This window comes from Suillus discolor, assembly GCF_016758755.1.
Source record: "Suillus discolor strain FC423 chromosome Unknown F5147scaffold_3, whole genome shotgun sequence".
NCBI lineage: Eukaryota > Fungi > Basidiomycota > Agaricomycetes > Boletales > Suillaceae > Suillus > Suillus discolor.
The window spans coordinates 200,304-221,582 of record NW_024541250.1 but is presented as its reverse complement, the minus strand read 5'-3'; the positions used below and the strand labels follow the sequence as shown (position 1 = coordinate 221,582).

The 21,279-nt window shown below is 47.3% G+C and overlaps 7 protein-coding genes across 7 annotated transcripts; 2 read left to right on the top strand and 5 right to left on the bottom strand.

Moving 5' to 3' along the window:
• Positions 1-564: 564 nt before the first annotated feature.
• On the top strand, positions 565-4,498 carry F5147DRAFT_742185 (uncharacterized protein; the record flags this gene model as incomplete). The annotated part of the gene is made up of 11 exons (XM_041439538.1): positions 565-761; positions 809-1,199; positions 1,252-1,542; positions 1,599-1,976; positions 2,024-2,543; positions 2,573-3,225; positions 3,290-3,604; positions 3,658-3,816; positions 3,877-3,990; positions 4,050-4,105; positions 4,174-4,498. 11 exons carry the CDS (start codon positions 565-567, stop codon positions 4,496-4,498), a joined length of 3,399 nt encoding a protein of 1,132 aa, XP_041298819.1.
• A 570-nt stretch (positions 4,499-5,068) lies between these two features.
• F5147DRAFT_183921 (uncharacterized protein) lies at positions 5,069-7,430 on the bottom strand. Its single transcript, XM_041428451.1, has 16 exons — positions 7,176-7,430; positions 7,032-7,121; positions 6,925-6,979; positions 6,771-6,869; positions 6,631-6,713; positions 6,546-6,578; positions 6,388-6,484; positions 6,304-6,332; positions 6,218-6,248; positions 6,132-6,164; positions 6,004-6,080; positions 5,896-5,950; positions 5,752-5,844; positions 5,591-5,701; positions 5,499-5,539; positions 5,069-5,434 (listed from the first exon to the last, which is right to left on the bottom strand). The coding sequence occupies exons 2-16, from the start codon at positions 7,107-7,109 to the stop codon at positions 5,255-5,257; spliced, it is 1,095 nt and encodes a 364-aa protein (XP_041298818.1). The 5' UTR covers positions 7,110-7,121; positions 7,176-7,430; the 3' UTR covers positions 5,069-5,254.
• Positions 7,221-8,315, top strand: F5147DRAFT_742184 (uncharacterized protein; the record flags this gene model as incomplete). The annotated part of the gene is made up of 5 exons (XM_041439537.1): positions 7,221-7,296; positions 7,607-7,809; positions 7,870-7,915; positions 7,940-8,230; positions 8,284-8,315. The coding sequence occupies 5 exons, from the start codon at positions 7,221-7,223 to the stop codon at positions 8,313-8,315; spliced, it is 648 nt and encodes a 215-aa protein (XP_041298817.1).
• Positions 8,316-10,078: 1,763 nt separating this feature from the next.
• Positions 10,079-11,781, bottom strand: F5147DRAFT_183881 (uncharacterized protein). The gene is made up of 14 exons (XM_041428450.1): positions 11,779-11,781; positions 11,628-11,722; positions 11,523-11,575; positions 11,364-11,452; positions 11,291-11,300; positions 11,218-11,237; positions 11,133-11,165; positions 10,971-11,067; positions 10,887-10,915; positions 10,801-10,831; positions 10,715-10,747; positions 10,587-10,663; positions 10,479-10,533; positions 10,079-10,427 (listed from the first exon to the last, which is right to left on the bottom strand). Exons 2-14 carry the CDS (start codon positions 11,630-11,632, stop codon positions 10,315-10,317), a joined length of 645 nt encoding a protein of 214 aa, XP_041298816.1. The 5' UTR covers positions 11,633-11,722; positions 11,779-11,781; the 3' UTR covers positions 10,079-10,314.
• A 1,573-nt stretch (positions 11,782-13,354) lies between these two features.
• On the bottom strand, positions 13,355-15,089 carry F5147DRAFT_832565 (uncharacterized protein). Its single transcript, XM_041443821.1, has 11 exons — positions 14,759-15,089; positions 14,613-14,697; positions 14,416-14,556; positions 14,161-14,356; positions 13,958-14,111; positions 13,826-13,906; positions 13,710-13,773; positions 13,586-13,650; positions 13,507-13,538; positions 13,435-13,451; positions 13,355-13,385 (listed from the first exon to the last, which is right to left on the bottom strand). The coding sequence occupies exons 1-7, from the start codon at positions 14,821-14,823 to the stop codon at positions 13,710-13,712; spliced, it is 786 nt and encodes a 261-aa protein (XP_041298815.1). The 5' UTR covers positions 14,824-15,089; the 3' UTR covers positions 13,355-13,385; positions 13,435-13,451; positions 13,507-13,538; positions 13,586-13,650.
• A 1,010-nt stretch (positions 15,090-16,099) lies between these two features.
• F5147DRAFT_183803 (uncharacterized protein) lies at positions 16,100-17,963 on the bottom strand. The gene is made up of 15 exons (XM_041428449.1): positions 17,962-17,963; positions 17,674-17,907; positions 17,601-17,610; positions 17,527-17,546; positions 17,442-17,474; positions 17,284-17,380; positions 17,200-17,228; positions 17,114-17,144; positions 17,027-17,059; positions 16,899-16,975; positions 16,788-16,842; positions 16,640-16,732; positions 16,479-16,589; positions 16,387-16,427; positions 16,100-16,324 (listed from the first exon to the last, which is right to left on the bottom strand). The coding sequence occupies exons 2-15, from the start codon at positions 17,722-17,724 to the stop codon at positions 16,184-16,186; spliced, it is 822 nt and encodes a 273-aa protein (XP_041298814.1). The 5' UTR covers positions 17,725-17,907; positions 17,962-17,963; the 3' UTR covers positions 16,100-16,183.
• A 1,108-nt stretch (positions 17,964-19,071) lies between these two features.
• F5147DRAFT_183770 (uncharacterized protein) lies at positions 19,072-21,169 on the bottom strand. The gene is made up of 17 exons (XM_041428448.1): positions 21,095-21,169; positions 20,947-21,040; positions 20,835-20,896; positions 20,679-20,784; positions 20,609-20,618; positions 20,536-20,546; positions 20,451-20,483; positions 20,293-20,389; positions 20,209-20,237; positions 20,123-20,153; positions 20,039-20,071; positions 19,911-19,987; positions 19,803-19,857; positions 19,659-19,751; positions 19,497-19,607; positions 19,405-19,445; positions 19,072-19,343 (listed from the first exon to the last, which is right to left on the bottom strand). The coding sequence occupies exons 2-17, from the start codon at positions 20,989-20,991 to the stop codon at positions 19,170-19,172; spliced, it is 1,008 nt and encodes a 335-aa protein (XP_041298813.1). The 5' UTR covers positions 20,992-21,040; positions 21,095-21,169; the 3' UTR covers positions 19,072-19,169.
• Positions 21,170-21,279: the final 110 nt, after the last annotated feature.

The window sequence follows — 21,279 nt, the reverse complement described above, 5'->3', positions numbered from 1 at the left end:
AAAGACATGTATGGTCGTCGTGGTCCTCATGGATTTCTCAAGCATTGATTTTTTGGCAGTATACTCTGGTGATCAGTACTTTGATTGCCGTGTTTTATATAGCGTAAGATGCACCTTGGATTGATATCTGGTTTAACTTATCGTTGTCTCGGCGAATCCCGGGTGGACCCTTGATCGTGTACTTTGCGAAGTTCGTCACACTGTATTCCTGTCTTGATGGACGCTGTACCCACGACTCTAGTTGTACCGGTGCTGTCAACGGACATGTCAACTGCAGACGTGCAGATGAAAGACGAGACTACCGTAGAGGACAAGGTCGCTGAGAATGTTCAGTTAACCGAAACCGGCGAATCGGGCGCTGGTGAGCAAGGTCGTGAAACAACCCCGAACCCAGATGGACCCTGTACAAGCGAAGAGGTTCCAATGACTATAATCGCCCCGGACAACGGCAAGGAAGTACAAAAATCTAACTCGGACCCACTTCCTGACGTCAATAGACCTCAAGAATCCATCATTACTAGAGATATTAGTATCCCACCAGTATCACGGCCACAATCTCCAGCAATGCCACCTCCATCACGTCCTGCTTCACGTCTACCACCAATGGGTTCTTTCCAAGTCCCTTCTCAGCCTTTGCTAGAGCGTCCTCTCAATGTCACAGATGCTTTGGGCTACCTCGATGCTGTCAAGGTACAGTTTCATGACCAGCCGGATGTTTACAACCACTTCCTGGACATCATGAAGGACTTTAAGAGTGGACTGTGCGTTGTATCTCCTCTTCCTAAATCCATTCCTCATATTTTTACAGTATCGATACACCAGGCGTTATAAAACGCGTCTCCCACCTTTTTAATGGCCATCCCTTCCTTATCCAAGGCTTCAACACTTTCCTCCCTGTCGGTTATCGCATCGAGTGCTCCTCTGACCCACAACAATCCTCTTTCATTACCGTCACAACCCCTACTGGCACGATGCTTCAGTCCACTCGCGACGATTCTTGGCCTTCTGCTCCGATAGCTCCTCCACCTGCTGTATTGGCTGAACCCGATGCAAACATGTACGGCAGTCTGGATAGCTCCTCTATAGAACCAGCCGTTCAGTATGTTCAAAAGATAAAGCAACGCTGCGACGAGGCCACCTACCGCCGGTTTCTAGAAATTCTCGGCAAGTATCATAACACTACCGACGCCGTCGACGAGGTGAGCCTTCTGCCTTTCGCATTCAAATTGAATCCTGATTCATGTTTCACAGCGCGAAGTGTCAGCTGAAATTGCCCGTCTTTTCAAAGACGATCCCGATTTGCGTGCCGACTTTAGGATTTTCATGCCAGAGAAGAGCCAGGCTCTTTTTGACGAAGCAGAAGAAAGCTATCTTACGGCCCCAACAGGACGCCGAACGCGATCAAATACGCCCTTAGATGGAAAGCCTGTCCGCCGTCGTACAGACCCCCAACCTCCCATCGAGCCCTCTGTACCTCAAAAACGCAAGCGTAAGGCCAACGAACGGGACACTGTCTCCACCGCACCTAAAGCTCCTTCCAAGGTGACACCCTGACTCCCGAATACAAATAACTCACTGACATATCCAAGCTCAAACAGCCACCCCTCCCTCCCTCCCTCCTCCCACCAGACGATACACACTTCTTCGACCGCGTCAAGCGTGCGCTGGGGAATCGGGACACTTACAACGAGTTTTTGAAGCTCGTAAATCTCTTCACCCAGGAACTTATAGATACTGCACGTCTCGTCCGTGAGGCACGGAATTTCCTGGGAGACGCCGAGTTAATGCGCCAGTTTAGGGAGATTCTTGGCTGGGATGATAGGCGTGAGAGGGAGCGGTGGGTGCTGGAGGAGAGTCAACAGCAGCAGACTTGGGCGAGGGCACAAGGCCAGGGAGGCCCTATGATCGTCCCAATCCGCCCGGGCAGAGTTAGTGCAGGGCTTCAACTAGGAAGCTACCGTCGAATGCCAGCTATCGTACGTCCCCACCCCTCTACTCGTCCCCCATACTGACCACCACATAGGAAGCCAATGTCACCTGCGCAGGGCGTGACGAGATGTGCCGCGCAGTCCTCAACGACGAATGGGTATCGCACCCCACCTGGTCGTCGGAAGACGCAGGCTTCATAGCGCACAAGAAAAACATCTACGAAGAGGCTCTCCACCGCTCCGAAGAAGAACGCCACGAGTACGATTTCCACGTCGAAGCAGCCACGCGCACCATCGCTATCCTCGAGCCTCTCGCTGCCAAAATTTCCCAACTCCCGCTTGAAGAGCGATCTGCGTTTAAGCTGAAGCCCAATCTTGGAGGCTCGGGCAAAGCGGTGCACGCACGCGTCATCAAGAAGATATATGGACGCGAAGCTGGACTGGACGTTTTGCAAGCGATGCAAGATGCACCAGCCCTCGCTATCCCCGTCGTCCTCATGCGCCTCAAAGAGAAAGAGGAGGAATGGAAACGCGCACAGAGGGAGTGGAATAAAGTATGGAGGGAAGTAGACGCCCGGAACGCTTCTCGTGCTTTGGACCACGCGGGGATCGCATGTAAAGCCGCAGACAAAAAAGCTTTTCAGCAAAAGCGCTAGTGGCTCAGATCGAAGCTGCGCGCGATGCGCAGGTGAGCCAGCGGGCTGCGCTTGTGGATCCGTTGTTTGCGCGTGCGAGGGTGCGGCATCAGTTGGCGTACGAGGTTGCGGATACGGGTGTCTTGCAGGATGCTGTGAAGATGGCGTTGTCATTTTTGGACAGGACGCAAGGGCAGATCGGGGCTCCTGAGCGAAGACGCATCGAAGGGTTTTTGCGGACGTTCATTCCGTTGTTTTTCGTTTTGGATCAAGAGGTGTTTCATAGAGCGTTTGTGCTTGGAGAAGCGGGGGAAGTTGAGATGGGGGATGATGGGGATGATGGGGAGACAGGGAGTGTTTCGGGTGGGAATGGGGGGAAGAAGAAGAAGGGTGGGCTTGGTTCGGGTGGAGATCTGAGGAAGAAGTTGCTGAAGAGCGAGCAGGCGAAGTTGACGGGGAGGAAAACGCGTGCGCAGGAAGCAGCATCTCCGTCTTCCTCGAGACCTACTTCGAGACCTGCGTCTCCTGCGATACCCGATGTGATGCAGGTAGATGCCGTGGAGGAGGGGGAACGGGAGCCTGTTGTGCCGTTGCGCAAGGCATCGAGGAAGAATGTGTTCTTTGGGAATACTGTGTTTTATGTGCTTTTGCGACTTTTAGAGGTGCGTGGTTTTTTTTATTGATTCTCCACTTTTCCATCCCTAACGTCCGTTCGTTTGACTACAGGTATTATACTCCAGACTCTTATTCTTCAAAAAGCTCAGTGCGCGCATCGCTACCGAAGCGCCTAAATCAGCGTCTAAAGCGAAGTCGGTTGCTCCACCGCTAGGGATGCCGTCCCTTGTCGAACTCGCTCAGTTAGACGACCGTGCTGCTCATGCAGATCATTTCTATGATCTGATGCTCGAGTCGTGCGAGAGGCTATTTGATAATGAGATCGAGCAATATGTGTTCGAGGAGCAGATGCGGTATATGTTTGGGGTGAAGGATGCATATCGAATATTTACGATCGATAAAGTTATCGGGTCGTTAATCAAGCAGGTGCGTCGTCCTCCTATTTTAGTAGTGATCATTATCTGATGATGTGGGCGTAGGTCCAGATTGTGTTGGCTGATTCTAGAAGTCAAGAGCTCTTTGAGCTTTTGAAGCGCGATCGGGCATTACAAGTGCCGACGATCCAAGATCAGCTTAATAGTCGACGGTTTGCGGAAAATCTGCTTGGACCTGATGAGAACATTTTCCGTATAGATTGGGTGCGTCTTTTCTATTTCCAGGTCCTTTTGAGTATTCATGCGCGGTTGGGTCTGGAACAGCTTCCAGACACAAAAACGATGACGATTCAATTGCTCGGGAAAGATGATTCGAGGATTGATGATTCAGAGATGTTGGCGGAGAGGTGGCAGGCGTATGTGGATTCGTTTGTGTCGGTGCGTGTTCCTTATAAAAGTCTTTTATCGCGTGGGTTGATGGGTTTGATACTTTACAGAGTCCTGTCACAGAGGGCATATCGCAGTCCCGCGTTGGACGTCCATTTCTTCGCAAGTGCGTATATGCTACTCTTTACCTTTCCCTCACGCACACGCATATGAATGCTAATACTTGTTTTGCAGGAACGTCCCTCCCTCGGCTACTGCCAGTACCCCAGCGGTGCTCGCGCGTAGCGCACTAGAAACGAAAGTATGCGTCCGGACGTACCGCTTGTTCTTCGTATCGGGTACGGAAGACTTTTTGTGGCGGATCCCGTCCAAAACGGATTTAGTGACCTCTGGACGGGAGGAAGCGAGGCGGGAGCGATGGATTATGAAGGCAAAGGCGGGGGAGTGGAATCCTGATCTTGCGAAGAGCGTGAAGGAGCCGACGCCCGTGCAGGCTGGGAAGGAACAGATCCCTGTGTCTGTGCCTGTGTCTGAGCCTGAGCCTGTGAGGGCGGTATGAGGTGAGGTGCTGGTGGTGGTGTTGGAGGCGGACGCGCGTGACCATTGTACATATGATTATTTTAATCTTTGTTATTGAATTTTTTGGACTACATATGCTCGAGTGTTGTAGAGATTCAAATCAGATGTGCTACGCTAATATGTAGATGGTTGGAGTGGAAGGGGATCTTTGGTACCATGGCCAACATCTGATCTTGAGTCTGGTACCATAGATACCTTCCACTTCAGGATGACTAGGAGGTCAATGCTCGGCCCTGTGCGGCTCAGCCTAGTGAAGACTCCGCGACTGTTAATAAAACAACGCTGAGGTGGGAAGAGGCACGAAGCGAGTATATACGGGTCTATGGAGGATCTGTGGCTGAGTGGCGAAGGTGCTGTATAGTACATAGTATAGTAAGAGGCAAGAAAGATGACTATGTTGGTGACGTGCGCAGCGGGTCGGACGAGTGGCTCCTTCAAGTTGATAAGTTTGTCCTTACTTGGAAATTTTCCTTCTCCAACGTCGTGGTCGATTCTTTCAGGATCCAAGCTTTGTGTGCGCTCCAATTCTGAGACGTCTGATAATTCTCAACTGAGAAACCTCGTGCGTAAATTCCAGCAATTTTATGCACCTCTTACTCGTTAGTCTAGCAAGCTACTATATACAACCCTGCATCCGTCACTTGTTCCTGATGGCCCAACAGCAGCTCGGATTCTTTGCAACACAACAGAAAAAAACGTCTGAATGAAGATGAAATGTACCCATTCCATCGAATCATCATGCATTCGAATGCGAAGGCGAACGCGTCTGAAGTTCAATATTTGTCAATCGAGAGTGTGATGTGGTTCCGGACTCAGGGGAGTCGCAAACGGTGTTGCAAAACTGTAGGTGCATCCGAGTCACGAGGATCGTATGCATGACGATCTGAAATGTTGCAAACATATTTGAGGAGTTAAACTGCGTCAAAAAAGTATCAGGACCCCAGCCGACATTAAGTGGTTGGATTCTGGTTTCTACACACCGGTAGCCATTGAATGGTTAAAATATTGAGCACCGATAGTGCTAGGATTGAAAAATTAATTCCGTTTTGATAGTCATGAAGGTACTACTTGCTTAGCCCAGTTCCGAAGTAAAAAATGTTGTGTTGTACAAGGATATCGAGCAGCAGACACCCTCTTTCGCGGTATGCCCAATATACACGAATTATAGTGAGTACCATGATCTCTGAGGCAAAAAGTGAGCACTCGACTACATTTATGGCTTCGTGATCTCACCAAGCTCGAATGCTGCTAGAAGTGACCAATTATATGCAGCCTTCGTGTTGTGGTCTAGTGAGCGACAACCGCCACCTATGTCTGATAGGTGGACTGTCGTATACATTGAGCGATTTACATGTGGCTCTTCTTCAAGACACTCACTTTTCGAATGTTTCCAACCCTTCAGCGCTATTACCACGTTCAAGATCGCCAGGCACTAGAGTGAGGTGTGTCAGAGTACAGAATGCGGGAACGCAACTGTATGCGCACGAGTGCCGTTGACAACATAAGGCCCAGAATGGATCTCTTATGTCCCCATAATGCATAGGTACGAAGCATGAAGATACCTGGAGATCCTGTGAGTATTCTGCGTGAATACACTATAAACATTGTAATACCTTCTGCACCAGTCACGCACAATGCAGCAGTACCTGAGGAACGAACTTGAAGCGGGACTGGCAAATTCTATCGTTACAATACTTACAATACCACATTGACTGTAGAATGTCACAAGTCTACATCGGCGAATCCTCAGGATGGCACGTGACACTGTTTCCGACTGATGCTCACCACAATTTTTTCATTTGGGAGATAGTTCACTTCAGTATCCTGATTAGCTGCAAGTTGACGATAGAGCATGCGATCTGGACTCACTGAATAAGTGTACAGAGAGCATCAAGGCTGGTATGTATCTCGTCATGATATAAAGAATACTTCCTTTACTCCACCGTGGCCGATGAATCAAAGATACCTATCCACAACAATTAGCCTGTCGATAGACATGCTATCATATCTCGCAAATATGAAATCACCTCCTGGTCCAAGGTTAGGAAACAATCGTAGACCTGTGACGAGATGTTTATGAATGACGACTGGACGAACGGCAAGAACACGCACCCAAGAAACCATTAGTGATGCTAGCGCAAACCCTGTTAGCAATGAGAGATTATTATGGTCGAAATGATGGCACCCAAAAAATACTATGCCAAGATTATAGATATGAGTGAAACGAAGATGTCAACAAATGAGTCACTTACGTTCTGAGACTGGAAGAGGGTTGATAGATGAATGAAGGTTTGTGGATCCATGTTTAAGAGAGTCGAATGGAGGCACTAGTATCGAGCACGGCGCCGCGCCTGGTAGGCAGAATATATAACAATTCCAATCAGGGTCAAGCGTGACTCATCAGGCCTTCAGCAACAGCACCATGCCAATCAAGGTTCGACCGGTCAAAGATCTTTGACTGCTTCAAGGCACCTCAGCACGATATAACGCAGAGTATCAAACGTGTCACGGACCTCATAAGTACTCAGGGCCTCAGCACCCCGCGTAATGATACCATAAATTTCAAATCCTGCGGGTCGATTTCCTATCATTCCACGTAATGTCTGCGATTGCCGTTAATAAGCAAAAAGTTCATAACAATTCAACGGCGTGCTTACCTGACACTGAAAAAAATCCAGGCAGATGTGACAGAGCGCCTAGAAATGATGTTTCGTACAAGTAGAATAAAAGATATGAGTTCTGGACGGGAGGAGGGAGCGTTGGACTATGAATGCGAAGGTGGGGGAGTGGAGCCTGATCTTGTGGTGAGGAGGTGAAGGAGACGAAGGTATAGACCCTGTGTCTGAGCCTGAGCCTGTGAGTGTTGTTTCCAAAGCTGGGACCTGAGTTTACTGATGTAGTACTACCAAGCACTGGATTTCAGCGCCCTATGAGGTGTTATGGCAGATCACACGGTATTGTGCAACTTCATTCTTACTACCATCAGTGAACCTTGGGAGTGATCAGCCCCAGGGATACTCATCACTACCAAGAAAATGCGGTCCCGACTCCCCAGGGACTATCCTCCCACTCCCTCTCCTCCCGATAGCCCCCGCCTTTAAACTATCCGGCTTCAAAACATGCTCTCAGTCCTGTTTCTGTCGCAGAGAACACGCCCTCGTAGCACGCTCCCACTCAATCAAACCTCCAGAACTTGACCCTCATCAACTAGGGCTCACCACAAGCGTTCACTCGTCTATCTATCTCAACGTCAAATTCGTCCTTGATATAAATATACATGAGGAGGGCATTGTGCGCGTGCGAATGGACGAATAGGATGGAGTGGGGAAGCGATATAACGAAGTTGTTTAGTGGGTGCTCAGCCGAGAACCTTTGGTGAGCGATGATGTTTTCTGGAGTCTGGACGATTGACGGGGAAAAGTCAAGGTTATTTATGGACCGAAAAAGTATATAGAGCTCATCATCATCGTCAACTTCAACCCTCTCAAGATCACACTTTTCCGGGGTGGCATAGAACAGGTCGTACTGAACGGGCGCGGCTTACTGCACATGGAGTATTTCAGAACCAAGGAGGATTTTGAACTAGCCGAACACATCCAAGGCACAGGACAATTAGTTCTCAAAGTCAACCCTGCAGCATGGTTCGAAGGCAACAGCAAAGATACCTTCTGGGACGAAACTTTCTCCACATCGACAGACACAAAACCCAAAGGTATGTCACACGCTCAATATCAACACTAAGACTATGACACCCAATGCCCACAGGAGTCGACCGGAATCTCTCTCCTTCGACATAACCTTCCCCACCACGCCTACATATACAGAATCATAACATGCCACAAATTTCTCCCTCCCAAGTACAACAGGTCCCACTGCAAGGTACACAGACCCCTTCCGTATCTACAATGCAGATGTCTTTAAACACCTCTCAGATTTGCCGACTTCTCTCTACGGCTCGATCTCGCTCATGCACGCGCATTCTGCTACGTCGACGGTGGCCGTTTTCAATGCTCTTGCGTCGGAAAGATGGATTGATATCCCTCATTGTAGACAATAGCGGCGCAGAAACGCACTGGATGGGATTCTAGACGTATTCCTACTCCCAGGTCCAACACCCACCGACATCTTCGCGTAATACGCACACCTAACAGGAACAGTGCCCCTCCCAGCCCACTGGCCACTCGGCTATCACTAGTGTCGCTAGAACTATGTCAATTTAAATGACGTGTGCAGTGTGCAGAATAAGATTGATAAGGAAGGTTTCCCGGCGAATGTCTTTGGTTGGATATCGAGTATCCGGAGGATCACAGGTATCTTTATGTGGAATAAGGAGATGTTCCCGGATCCGGTGGAGATGACGAGAGATGTGGAGGCTGTTGAGCGGAAGGTCTGTCTTGTGTTGTTTTGTTATTTCGTTCTTTCACCCTTTGTTATGAATCTCGCGCTCACGTATATGCCTTCTAGGTGGTGACCATCGTGGACCCCCACTTAAAACTTGTATTGCATGGGTTGATGAGTTCTGTCACGGAGAGTATATGGCGGTCCATTTCTTCGTAAGTGCGTACATACTACTTTTCACCTTCCCCCCACGCACACGTATACAAATGCTGATACTTGTTTTGCAGGAACGTCTGCCAGTCCCACAACGGTGCTCGCGCGTAGTGCACTAGAAACCAAAGTATACATCCGGGGGCACCACTTATTTTTCATATCGGGTAGGGAGGACTTTTTGTAGAGGATCCCGTCTATGGCGAATTCATTGACTTTTGGGCGGAAGGAGGTGAGGCAGGAGCGGCGAATTATGAAGGCGAGGGCAGGGAAGAGGAGTCCTGATCTTGTGATAACGGTACATATGATTATCATGCTCAAGTGTTGTAGAGATTCAGATCAGACATGCTACACTAATGCATAGATGGTTGAAGTGGAAGGGATCTTGGGTGCCATGTCCAAGATATCGGTTCTTCATCATGATCATGCCAAAGATACCTTCCACTTCTGCACATGCCAAATATAACTAGGTCGGTGCTCCTGTGCTACTCATATCTAGGAAGCCTGGTCAAGGCTCGACTATTAATACAACAACGTTGAGGTGCAAAGCGAGTACATATTCTATGGAGGATCTCTGAGTGGCGAAGGTACTGTATCTAGTAGGCTCGATTCATGCACACCTTTAAAGCTTTAACATCAGTTTTCAGATGCATTGATATTGGCGTACATGATGATGTGACCGTGATAAGCGATGACTCTACATGGTTTTCTTTCCCGAAACTATCATTCCACATCCATTCCTCGGAAGGAATCTTTGGTACCATGGCCAACATCTGATCTCGAGTTTGGTCAACTCTTTTAACATCTAGACTGTTCGAGTCGCGCCTCAATGCTGAGACGTCTGATAATTTTTGACTGAGAAACCTCGTTCGTAAACTCCAGCACTGTTATGCACCTCTTACTCGTTAACCGATTTGAAATGTTACAAACATATTTGAGGAGTTGAACTGCGTAAAAATAAAAAAAGAATCAGGACCCCCAGCCGACATCGAGTTGGATTCTGGTTTCTACACACCGGTAGCCATTCAATGGCTAAAAGATTGAGCACGGATAGTGCTAGGATTGAAAAATTAATTCCGTTTTGACAGTCATGAAGGTGCTACTTGCTTAGCCCAGTTCCGAAGTAAAACATGTTGTGTTGAAGAAGGATATTGAGCAGCAGAGACCTTCTTTCGCGGTATGCCCAATATACACGAATCATGGTGAGTACTATGATCTCTGAGGCAAAAAGTGAGGATTCGACTACATTTATGGCTTCGTGATCTCACCAAACTCGAATGCTGCTAAAAGTGACCAATTATATGCAGCCTTCGTGTTGTGTGATAGTGAGTAACAACCGCCACCCATGTCTGATAGGTGGGCTGTCGTCTACACTGAGCGATTTACATGTGGTTCTTCTTCAAGACACTCACGTTTCGACTGCTTCCAAACCTCCAGTGCTATTACCATGTTCAAGATTATCAGGCCCTAAAGTGAGGTATGTCAGAGTACAGAATGCGGGAACGCAACTGTATGCGCACGAGTGCCGTTGACAACATAAGGCCCAGAATGAATTTCTTTTGTCCCCACAATGCATAGGTACGAAGCATGAAGATACCTGGAGATCCTGTGAGTATTCTGCGTGAATACACTATAAACATCGTAATACCTTCTGCACCAGTCATGCACAATGCAGCAGTACCTGAGGGAGGAACTTGAAGCGGGCCTGGAAAGTTCTATCGTTACAATACTTACAATACCACATTGACTGTAATATTTTACAAGTCTACATCGGCAAATCCTCAGGATGACAGGTGACATTATTTCCGACTGATGCTCACCACAATTTTTTCATTCGGGAGATAATTCACTTCAGTGTCCTGATTAGTTGCAAGTTGACGATAGAGCATGCGATCTGGACTCACTGAATAAGTGTACAGAGAGCATCAAGGCTGGCATGTATCTCGTCACGATGTAAAGAATACTTCCTTTGCTCCACCGTGGCCAATGAATCAAAGATACCTATGCACAATAATCAGCCTGTCGATCGACATGATATCTATCATATCTCGGAAAGATGACATCACCTCTTGATCCAAGGTTAGGAAACAATCGTAGACCTGTGGCGAGATCTTTATGAATGACGGCTGGACGAACGGCAAGAGTGCGCACCCAAGAGGCCACTAGTGATGCTAGCGCGAACCCTGTTAGCTATGAGAGATTATCATGGTCGGAACGATGGCACCGAAAAAATACTGCCAGTGCCAAGATTATAGATATGAGTGAAACGAAGATGTCAACAAATATCACTCACTTACGTTCTGGGACTGGAGGATGGTTGAGAGATGAATGAAGGTTTGTGAATCCATGTTTAAGAGAGCGTCGGATGGAGGCGCTAGTATCGAGCCTGGTAGGCAGAAGATATAACAATTCCAATCAGGGTCAAGCGTGACTCATCAGGCCTTCAGCAACAGCACCATGATAAAGGAACATGCCCAGCAAGGGGCGACCGGTCAAAGATCTTTGACTACTTCAAGGCACCTCAGTACGATAGAACGCAGAGTATCAAACCTGCCACGGACCTCATAAGTACTCAGGGCCTCAGCACCCCGCGTACTAATGATACCATAAATCTCAAATCCTGCGGGTTGATTTCTTATCATTCCACGTAATATGTCTACGATTGCTAATAAGCAGAAAGTTCATGACAATTCAACGACATGCTCCCCTCACATTGAAAAAAGTCCAGGCATATGCAGAGTACCTAGAAATGATGTTTCTTACAAGTAGAATAAAGATGACTTCTGGACGGGAGGAGGGAGCGTTGGATTATGAATGGGAAGGCGGAGGAGTGGAGGCCTGATCTTGTGGTGAGGAGGTGAAGGAGACGAAGGTATAGACCCTGTGTCTGAGCCTGAGCCTGTGAGTGTTGTTTCCAAAGCTGGGACTTCAGTTTACCGATGAAAGCTGCTCGGTCCACACACCCAACCAGTCAGGAAACCATTGAGTTGAACAGAGACAAATTTGTGGGGCATCTGAGGACACAAAGATTACCCGAGTTGGCTGGTGCCCTTACATACGATCCCCGACATTCACTGCGTTAGCGATGGAGGAGAAACAAAAATCACACACTGATTGATCCGATTACCTCCGGACCATGTCCCTGCGGCTATTTCTTATGTAAGTAAAGTCCCCGCGGTTCATGCACACCTGTTTTTATATCGGCGTTCTGATGATGTCACCGGTACGGCGGTACCGTGATCAGCGATGGCTCTATATGGTTTTTCCTTCCCGAAAACTAACATTCTACATCCGTTAACGTGACATGCCCGCGTTTGTCATTGTAAAAGCGGCTCGAGTGCCGCTAGAACTACGTTAGTTCAGACGACGTGCGCAGTGTACAGAATAGGTTCGACGAGGAGGGTTTCCCGGTGGATGCTGTTTGGTTGGATATCAAGTGTACAGCGGATCACGAGTGTTTATGTAGAATAAGACGTTTCTGGATCCAGTGGAGATGATGAGGGATGTGGAGGCTGTTGAGCGGAAGGTCTGTTTTGTTTTATTTCGTTCTTTATTTTACCCTTTGGGGTTAATCTTGCGCTCATGTATATACCTTCCAGCCGTGGTAACCTTCGTGGACCCTAGTTAAAATGCTCAAACGACTACCCAGTAATTAGGATGTCCGTTCCCCATCTGATTCGCACTGCAGCTTACTCTGGACACACCAGATAGTGTATGATCTACAAGTGAAACCAATAATGCGGAATTCTCAACCATTTCACGCCCTGGATCTCATCAGGCTCCGCAGAATCATGTCTCAAAGACGCAAATTTGCCTTATCGTTCAAGGTAAATTTGTGAACAAATACCAAGCACTTGCGACTTTTTGTCGGATCTAAGATGCTGCACTGGTCACTAATTGTATGACACGAGTCAGAAAAGCAAACAAGATGAGTATTCAGGAATGAATATGTTAAATTCTTAAAGGGCTTTTCGCCAGTCGTTCACGATCATTGTTGATACATTGCGCTCTCTCCTGGAGCTTCCGATTTGTCCAAGTCCAGCAGACTAGTAAACATCATGAGTTTCATAACAGCTCCACTCACGGCTCAACTTACAGCCTGGCAGTCCAATGATCATACGTCAACTTGAACGCTCTGCTTTCTAAGAAACATATATCGCATGAAGATGAACATCATGCTACCGGCCAGTGAAGCGATCTGTTAGGCAGTTAGAGTCGACGTGAATTCTGGAGAATATAGTAGCGACTCACCCCAAAGAACAGAGCCGGTACCCACCAGGTATAACTGGATGTGAGCAGAGCGCCGCATATGGGTGTTCCTGGATACAGAGTTAGAATTTAAGCAATAAACGACACAACTGAACCCACCTATCAAACTTGCGAATCTTGCACAGGCGATCAGTGACAAGTTAGAGCCGTCGAAATAATCATAATACCCACCCAGAGCAAAGAAACAGATTCCCATCCGCGCGCTATAATCCAGATTAATTCGGACCTTCCATTTCAAACGGTCACTCACCCAAGCTCAGGGAGGTCAGGCGTCAAGACTCAAAAGAGTCATAAGTGGAGCCCCCGTCGCATTGCCTGCATGAAATGATGAACCCATCTGAAACTTAGACACCATGTTGAAAAAAATTACTTACTCAGCCCTGAGACTCGTGCGTTGTTGTGCGAGAATGGTTTGAGTTGTTTTGACACGATGCAGCACTATCTCGCATTTGTTGCAGGCGGCTCATATCATGCGGGAAATAGAGCTCACTCAGTATCATTTGTGTGCCTTCTGTACACGAAGAAAATCCACTGTTCTCCATTGGTGACAACACCCCTGATGACATGTAAGCTATCATAAAGTTAGACTACGTCACGGAACATAGAGCGACAGAGAGCTGACCCCCGCAATTGGCAATACGAAGCCGCAGCAATTGTAGCTTGAGGTAGACCCTCCCGAACTCTATCGCGTTTGGCTTCGAAGATGTTGGGCGATGTTGGTTCCTGGGTGTTTCCGAGATCCACCAGTGTTTTGGTCGGATTGGTCAGGAGGAATCCTAAAGAACGGTTCAATTCCATTCTAGCACGCGACAGAAAATGACTAACCGGTGTACGGAGTGGGGAGTTTAGTCACCAGGAAGTCGACAATGCCACTGAACGAACGTCTGGCAGACCCTTGGTTGAAGATCGTGCTAGGGATAGGGAATTCTGGAATTATGTTCACCGTCGCGGTATCCGGACACATGACAGATACAACTCTCAACAAGAGTGTGTTGATCAAGATGCGACATCCAGCTTCCGTCTTTGGAGTTTAAATGAGTATACAGTCGATCATGGAAATCAGCCACCGTATGAACATACCACCGTCGCGACGCAGCCGCGCACTAAACTTATCAGAAATCGGGTAGTCTCAATCGGAAGACACCCTGGTATACCGGTAAGTCCAAGTGCTTCGGCTTTTGAAGCGAGCATTGTTGAATCCACCTTAGAGAAGGAAGTGTGCTAAGGAGAGGCTGATCAGCGCTGTGAACAATTCGGCGTCATTCAACCTTCATCACCTTGACATCTCCTGCTAGCTCCAAAAGTCTTCGTTGTTGTTTGGAAATGGGAGGCATGATGTGCGACAGATGCGAGATGTCGGCGCTAGAACAAGTCTCAGCGAGAGTTGGAGAAACAATGCTGAGGTGTGAAGCGGGGAACTGACGCGTATAAGTACTGCTCAAGAAGGACGAAGAAGCTAACGGAAAGAATTGTACCGTACGGTAGCATGACATGTGGTGTCGTAGTGCAAGATATGATAAGCGGTAGCAAGTGAGGAAAAGAAGGAACGTTAATCGTACCCCTGTGGGTACAATGCTTCCTCCGGTACGGTGCTTCCAATATTACTTCTTCCAACACACACCCTCACTTAGACACCAGTACTTCCGAGTCCAGTGGCGTGCTTCAAGAAAAGCGGACGAGCGAGTGCCTTAGTCAAGATATCGGCGGTGTTGTTATGAGACGGAATCCATTTGGGCACAAAGGTACCATTCCATTATGCAGCGAAAACGGGAGCTTCGTGAGCTCTTAATTGTCCTTTCTGCTTCATCTTCTATGTTGGGCATCTCATTGCAACGCACTCACCTCGAATTTGAGCACTTCGTTTTCGCTGATGGGGACAACGATGACCACAGTCATTGTACTCTCATGAGTTTGCTATCCGACCCTGGCTCGTGCGGCCCATATAATCAATGGTGAATTTTTGGAGATTTCTCTGAGCTGGCCAGACCGAGATTTTCGAAAACTTCAAACTTCAAACATCGAAGTCCATCGGTGTCTGTCATTGGTCATCCAGATGGCATACCGGGTTCTAACCCTTTCTGGGAACCGAAATTTATCTGACTTAGAAGTATTTTGTCTATTTACATCTAAGTTAGCGCGGGAGGCTTTCCCTGATGAGATATAGCCGTACACCATGCCAAGCACAACGAAGGAACGTCCCTCCCTCGGCTACTGCCAGTACCCTGGCGGTGCTCGCACGTAGCACACTAGAAACGAAATTATGCGTCCGGACGTACCGCTTGTTTTTCGTATCGGGTACGGAAGACTTTTTGTGGCGAATCCCGTCCAAGGCGGATTTTAGTGTCCTCTGGACGGGCGGAAGCGGTGGATTATGAAGGCGAAGGCGGGGGGTGGAATCCTGATCTTGCGAAGAGCGTGAAGGAGCCGAAGCCCGTGCAGGCTGGGAAGGAACAGACACTGGCGAGGGTGCTGTATAGTGCCATATAGTAAGAGGCAAAAAATATAAGTATGTCAGCGGGTCTTGCTTGTTTGGTTTGGAATTCTCCTTTTTCTCTAACGATCAACTCTTTCAGCATCTAGGTTGTTTGAGTCGCGCCTCAATTCTGAGACGTCTGATAACTTTCGACTGAGAAACCTCGTTCGTAAACTCCAGCAATATTATGCACCTCTTACTCGTTAGCCTAGCAAGCACTATATACTACCCTGTATCCGTCACTTTTTCCTGATGGCCCAACAACAGCTTGGATTCGTTGCAACACAACAGAAAAAAATGTCGAAATGGAAATGAAATGTACAGATTCCATTGAATCATCATGCATTCGAATGGGAAGGCGAACGCGTCTGAAATTCAATATTTGTCAATTGAGAGTGATGTGGTTCCGGGCTCAGGTGGGTCGCAAACGGTGTTGCAAAACCGTAGGTGCATCCGAGTCACGAGGATCGTATGCATGACGATTTGAAAGGTTACAAACATATTTGAGGAGTTGAACTGCATAAAAAAAGTATCAGGATCCCCAGCCGACATTGAGTTGGATTCAAGTTTCTACACACCGATAGCCATTCAAAGGCTAAAAGATTGAGCACAGATAGTGCTAGAATTGAAAGATTAATTTCGTTTTGACAGTCATGAAGGTACTACTTGCTTAGCCCAGTTCCGAAGTAAAAAATGTTGTGTTGTAGAAGGATATTGAGCAGCCGACACCCTCTTTCGCGGTATGCCCAATATACACGAATCATGGTGAGTACCATGATCTCTGAGGCAAAAAATGAGCACTCGACTACATTTATGGCTTCGTGATCTCACCAAGCTCGAATGCTGCTATAAGTGACCAATTGTATGCGGCCTTCGTGTCGTGGGATAGTGAGTAACAACCGCCACCTATGTCTGATAGTCGGACTGTCGTCGACCTACACTGAGCGATTTACATGTGGCTCTTCTTCAAGACACTCACGTTCCGACTGGTCCCAAACCTTCAGTATTATTACCACGTTCAATATCGTCAGGCACTGAAGTGAGGTATGTCAGAGTACAGAATGTGGGAACGCAACTGTACTATGCGCACCAGTCCCGTTGACACCATAAGGACCAGAATGGATTTCTTTTGTCCCCATAATGCATAGGTACGAAGGATGAAGATACCTGGAGATCCTGTCAGTATTATGCGTGAATACACCATAAACGTCATAATACTTTCTGCACCAGTGATGCACAATCCAGCAGCACCTGAGGGGCGAACTTTAAAGCGGGACTGGAAAATTCTGTTGTTACAATACTGACCATAACCCATTGACTGTAGAAGTTTACAAGTCTACATCGGCGAATCCTCAGGATCGCAGGTGACATTGTTTCCGACTAATGCTCACCACAAATTTTTCATTCGGGAGATAGTTCACTTCAGTATCCAGATTAGCTGCAAGTTGACGACAGAGCATGCGATTTGGACTCACTGCATAAGTGTACGGAGAGCATCAAGGCTGGCATGTATCTCGTCGTGATATAAAGAATAGTTCCTTTGCTCCACCGTGGCCGATGAATCAAAGATACCTATACACAACAATCAGCCAGTCGATAGACATGCTATCATCTCTCGCAAATATGAAATCACCTCCTGGTCCAAGATTAGGAAACAATCGTAGACCTGTGACAAGATGTTGATGAATGACAGCTGGACGAACGGCAAGAGAGCGCACCCAAGAAGCCACTAGTGATGCTAGCACGAACCCTGTTAGCTATGAGAGATTATTAATGGTCGAAATGATGGCACCGAAAAAATACTGCCAGTGCCATGATTATAGATATGAGTGAAACGAAAATGTCAACAAATATCAGTCACTTACATTCTGGGACTGGAGGATGGTTGAGAGATGAATGAAGGTTTGTGAATCCATATTTAAGAGAGAGTAGGATGGAGGCGCTAGTATCGAGCACAGCGCCGCGCCTGATAGGCAAAATATATACAATTCCAATCAGGGTCAAGCGTGACTCATCAGGCCTTAGTCCTCAGGCCCTCAGCAACAGCACCATGATACAGTAACATGCCAATCAAGGTTCAACCGGTCAAAGATCTTTGACTGCTTCAAGGCACCTCAGCGCGATAGAACGCAGAGTATCAAAGTGTCACAGACCTTATAAGTATTCAGGGCCTCAGCACCCCGCGTAATGATACCGTAAATCTCAAATCCTGCGGGTTGATTTCCTATCATTCCACGTAATATATCTATGATTGCTAATGAGCAGAAAGTTCATAACAATTCAACGGCATGCTCCCCTCACATTGAAAAAAAGTCCAGGCGTATGCAAACCACCTAGAAATAATGCTTACAAGTAGAATAAAACATGACTTCTGGACGGGGGGAGGGAGCGTTGGATTATGAATGCGAAGGCGCGCGGGGGAGTGGAGCCCTGATCTTGTGGTGAGGAGGTGAAGGAGACGGAGGTATAGACCCTGTGTCTGAGCCTGAGCCTGTGAGTGTTGTTTCCAAAGCCGGGACTTCAGTTTGCCGATGAAAGCTGCTCGGTCCACACACCCAACGAGTCAGGAAACCATTGAGTTGAACAGAGACAAGTTTGTGGGGCATCCGAGGACGCAAAGATTACCCGAGTTGGCTGGTGCCCTTTGGCACTACTACATAGTACGATCCCCGACACTCACTGCATTAGCGATGGAGGAGAAACAAAAATTACATACGGATTGATCCGACTACCTCCGGACTCCCGGACCCCATGTCCCTGCGGCTATTTCTTATGTAAGTAAAGTCCTAGTGGTTCATGCATAGCCTCCTTTACAGTATGTTGCATATGAGATTGCAGTAGTACCGTGTTTTTCAAAGGCACCTTTACACCCTAATTAGGTGAAGGGATGTGACATCTTGTAATACGCGTGTGAGTGACTCACGGTGGGTGTAAAGATGCCGGTAAAGGTAGCGAGGCCCAGTTTTCAAAAACAGGTACTGCAATCTCATATGCAACACACTGTATTGGTGCTGTATGATAGTACATAGTGAGAGGCAAAAAATATAAGTATGTCAGCGGGTCGGACGAGTTGCTCCTTACTTGCTTGTTTGATTTGAAATTATCCTTTTTCTCTAACATCGTGGTCAACTCTTTCGGTATTTAGGTAGTTTGAGTTGCGCCTCAATTCTGAGACGTCTGATAATTTTCGACTGAGAAATCTCGTTCATAAACTCCAGCAATGTTATGCACCTCTTACTTGTCTGCCTAGCAAGCACTATATGCTACCCTGTATCTGTCACTTTTCCTGATGGCCCAACAACAGCTTGGATTCGTTGCAACACAATAGAAAAAAATCTGAATGAAGATAAAATTTGAATGATCATGCATTCGAATGCGAACGCGTCTGGAGTTCAATATTTGTCAATTGAGAGTGTGATGTAGTTCCTGGCTCAGGGGAGTCGTAAACGGTGTTGTAGAACTGTAGGTGCATCCGAGTGACGAGGACCGTATGCATGACAATTTGAAATGTTGCAAACATATTTGAGGAGTTCAACTGCGTAAGAAAAGTATCAGGACCCCAGCCGACATCGAGTTGGATCTGGGTTTCTACACACCGGTAGCCATTGAATGGTTAAAATATTGAGCACCGATAGTGCTAGGATTGAAAAATTAATTCCGTTTTGACAGTCATAAAGGTTTCACTTGCTTAGCCCAGTTCCGAAGTAAAAAATGTTGTGTTGTACAAGGATATCGAGCAGCAGACACCTTCGTTCGCGGTATGCCCAATATACACGAATCATGGTGAGTACCATGACCTCTGTGGCAAAAGAGTCAGGACTCGACTACATTTATGGCTTCGTGTTCTCACCAAGCTCTAATGCTGCTAGAAGTGACCAATTATATGCAGCCTTCGTATTGTGGGATAATGAGTAACAACCGCCACCTATGTCTGATAGGTGGACTGTTGTTTACACTGAGCGACTTACATGTGGTTCTTCTTCAAGACACTCACGTCTCGACTGGTTCCAAACCTTCAGTGTTATTACCACGTTCAAGATCGTCAGGCACTGAAGTGAGGTATGTCAGAGTACAGAATGTGGGAACGCAACTGTATGCGCACCAGTACCGTTGACAACATAAGGCCCAGAATGGATCTCTTATGTCCCCATAATGCATAGGTACGAAGCATGAAGATACCTGGAGATCCTGTGAGTATTCTGCGTGAATACACTATAAACATCGTAATACCTTCTGCACCGGTCACGCACAACGCAGCAGCATCTGAGGGACGAACTTGAAGCAGGACTGGCAAACTATTGTTACAATACTTACAATACCATATTGACTGTAGAACGTTACAAGTCTACATCGGCAAATCCTCAGGATGGCAGGTGACATTGTTTCCGACTGATGCTCACCACAAATTTTTCATTCGGAAGATAGTTCACTTCAGCATCCTGATTAGCTGCAAGTTGACGATGGAGCATGCGATCTGGACTCACTGCATAATCGCGCAGAGAGCATCAAGGCTGGCATGTATCTCGTCAAGATATAAAGAATACTTCCTTTGCTCCACCGTGGCCGATGAATCAAAGATACCTATGCACAACAATTAGCCTGTCGATCGACATGCTATCATATCTCGCAAAGATGAAATTACCTCCTGGTCCAAGGTTAGGAAACAATCGTAGACCTGTGACGAGATGTTTATGAATGACGACTGGACGAACGGCAAGAGCGCGCACCCAAGAAGCCACTAGTGATGCTAGCACGAGCCCTGTTAGCTATGAGATATTATTATGGTCGAAATGATAGCACCGAGACAATACTGTCAGTGGCAAGATTATAGATGAGTGAAACGAGATGTCGACGAATATCAGTCACTTACATTCTGGTACCGGAGGGTGGTTGAGAGATGAATGAAGGTTTGTGAATCCATGTTTAAGAGAGAGTTTGATGGAGGCACTAGTATGCCATCGAGCACGGCGCCGCGCCTGGTAGCCAGAATATATAACAATTCCGATCAGGGTCAAGTGTATCTCACCTCGTACTATATAATTTCTTTTTTCCCCGGTGAAGGGTCGACCGGTCAAAGATTTTTGACTGCTTCAAGGCACCTCAGCAATAGAACGCAGAGTATCAAACGTGCCACGGACCTTATAGATACCCAGGGTCCTCAGCACCACGCGTAATGATACCATAGCATCTCAAATCCTGCGGGTCGATTTCCTATCATTCCACGTAATGTGTCTACGATTGCTGCTAATAAGCAAAAAGTTCATAACAATTCAACGGCATGCTCACCTGACACTGAAAAAAATCCAGGCATATGCAGAGCACCTAGAAATGATGTTAAGATGACTTCTGGACGGGAGGAGGGAGCGTTGGATTAGTATGAATGCGAAGGCGGGGGAGTGGAGTCGTGATCTTGTGGTGAGGAACGACTTAAGGTACAGACCCTGTCACGTCTGGTCTGAACCTGAGCCTGG

Coding starts and splice junctions, on each gene's coding strand:
- F5147DRAFT_183921 (XM_041428451.1), bottom strand. CDS start 7,109: ATGATAGGAAATCGACCCGCAGGATTTGAAATTTATGGTATCATTACG. Junction 6,870..6,924: donor GCATGGTGCTGTTGCTGAAG/GCCTGATGAGTC, acceptor TCTGCCTACCAG/GCGCGGCGCCGTGCTCGATA. Junction 6,165..6,217: donor TCTACAGTCAATGTGGTATT/GTAAGTATTGTA, acceptor TTCGTTCCTCAG/GTACTGCTGCATTGTGCGTG.
- F5147DRAFT_183881 (XM_041428450.1), bottom strand. Junction 10,916..10,970: donor GCTCTCTGTACACTTATTCA/GTGAGTCCAGAT, acceptor AGGACACTGAAG/TGAATTATCTCCCGAATGAA. Junction 10,664..10,714: donor GTGCATGACTGGTGCAGAAG/GTATTACGATGT, acceptor CAGGATCTCCAG/GTATCTTCATGCTTCGTACC.
- F5147DRAFT_832565 (XM_041443821.1), bottom strand. CDS start 14,823: ATGCTACCGTACGGTACAATTCTTTCCGTTAGCTTCTTCGTCCTTCTT. Junction 14,557..14,612: donor AGCTAGCAGGAGATGTCAAG/GTGATGAAGGTT, acceptor GCCTCTCCTTAG/CACACTTCCTTCTCTAAGGT. Junction 13,907..13,957: donor TCGTATTGCCAATTGCGGGG/GTCAGCTCTCTG, acceptor ACTTTATGATAG/CTTACATGTCATCAGGGGTG.
- F5147DRAFT_183803 (XM_041428449.1), bottom strand. CDS start 17,724: ATGGATTCACAAACCTTCATTCATCTCTCAACCATCCTCCAGTCCCAG. Junction 16,976..17,026: donor GTGCATCACTGGTGCAGAAA/GTATTATGACGT, acceptor CAGGATCTCCAG/GTATCTTCATCCTTCGTACC. Junction 16,733..16,787: donor GGTTTGGGACCAGTCGGAAC/GTGAGTGTCTTG, acceptor GGTCGACGACAG/TCCGACTATCAGACATAGGT.
- F5147DRAFT_183770 (XM_041428448.1), bottom strand. CDS start 20,991: ATGGTATCATTACGCGTGGTGCTGAGGACCCTGGGTATCTATAAG. Junction 20,154..20,208: donor TTCCGAATGAAAAATTTGTG/GTGAGCATCAGT, acceptor TTGCCGATGTAG/ACTTGTAACGTTCTACAGTC. Junction 19,752..19,802: donor GGTTTGGAACCAGTCGAGAC/GTGAGTGTCTTG, acceptor TGTAAACAACAG/TCCACCTATCAGACATAGGT.